The sequence below is a fragment of the Ceratina calcarata genome, unplaced genomic scaffold (genome assembly GCF_001652005.2).
Source record: "Ceratina calcarata isolate Rehan_Ccalc_2016 unplaced genomic scaffold, ASM165200v1 scaffold316.2, whole genome shotgun sequence".
Lineage (NCBI taxonomy): Eukaryota > Metazoa > Arthropoda > Insecta > Hymenoptera > Apidae > Ceratina > Ceratina calcarata.
Genome location: NW_017154212.1, coordinates 1 through 490, shown reverse-complemented (window position 1 = coordinate 490; position 490 = coordinate 1). Strand labels below are relative to the sequence as shown.

The following is a 490-nucleotide window of genomic DNA, read 5'->3' as shown; positions in this document are numbered from 1 at the left end:
GTCGAAGGGCTGTTCGTATTCAGGAAATAATTACAATTAGTCTTTAATGACTCTTAGATTTTGAATTAGATAAATGTTACGTTTAGGTGAGATAATTATGAATTGTTGGCAAACCTTATTTATCACCCTGGACGAGTGTTCGTTCTCCGGCTTCGGGATCGCCGTAGCCAACACAGAGAAACCGATAAGAACCTGAAGAAGCAACATGAATTCTTGCATAACACGAGACGAGTAAATAAACAATTAATTAAATACGTCGAGAATGAAAATTATAAGAGAACAGTCGTAGCAGCGGCGACCGTGAGATTCTTTTTCAGCTTCGACCTACTCGGACTTCCACATCAGCAAAGGTCTCGGGTTGCTCTTGCTTTGCCCCGATGCCTCCCCCACCTTCCGGCAGCCGTATAATCGTTCATCGTTTCGGGAACCATTTCGGATGCTGATGCTGCTGGTCCATATCACGAATCACGACCGAGATTTTTTTTATAAA

At 42.7% G+C, this 490-nt stretch overlaps 1 protein-coding gene across 1 annotated transcript in view; it reads right to left on the bottom strand.

Annotated features, from left to right (window-relative positions):
* scf (Calumenin B scf) overlaps nt 1-392 on the bottom strand; it is a 4,800-nt gene extending 4,408 nt beyond the window's left edge. Inside the window, exon 1 of the mRNA XM_018023969.2 lies at nt 115-392. Coding sequence (XP_017879458.1) covers nt 115-219 — 105 coding nt within the window. The 5' untranslated portion in view covers nt 220-392. The remainder of the gene's footprint in view (nt 1-114) is intronic.
* Between the last annotated feature and the right edge of the window lie 98 nt (nt 393-490).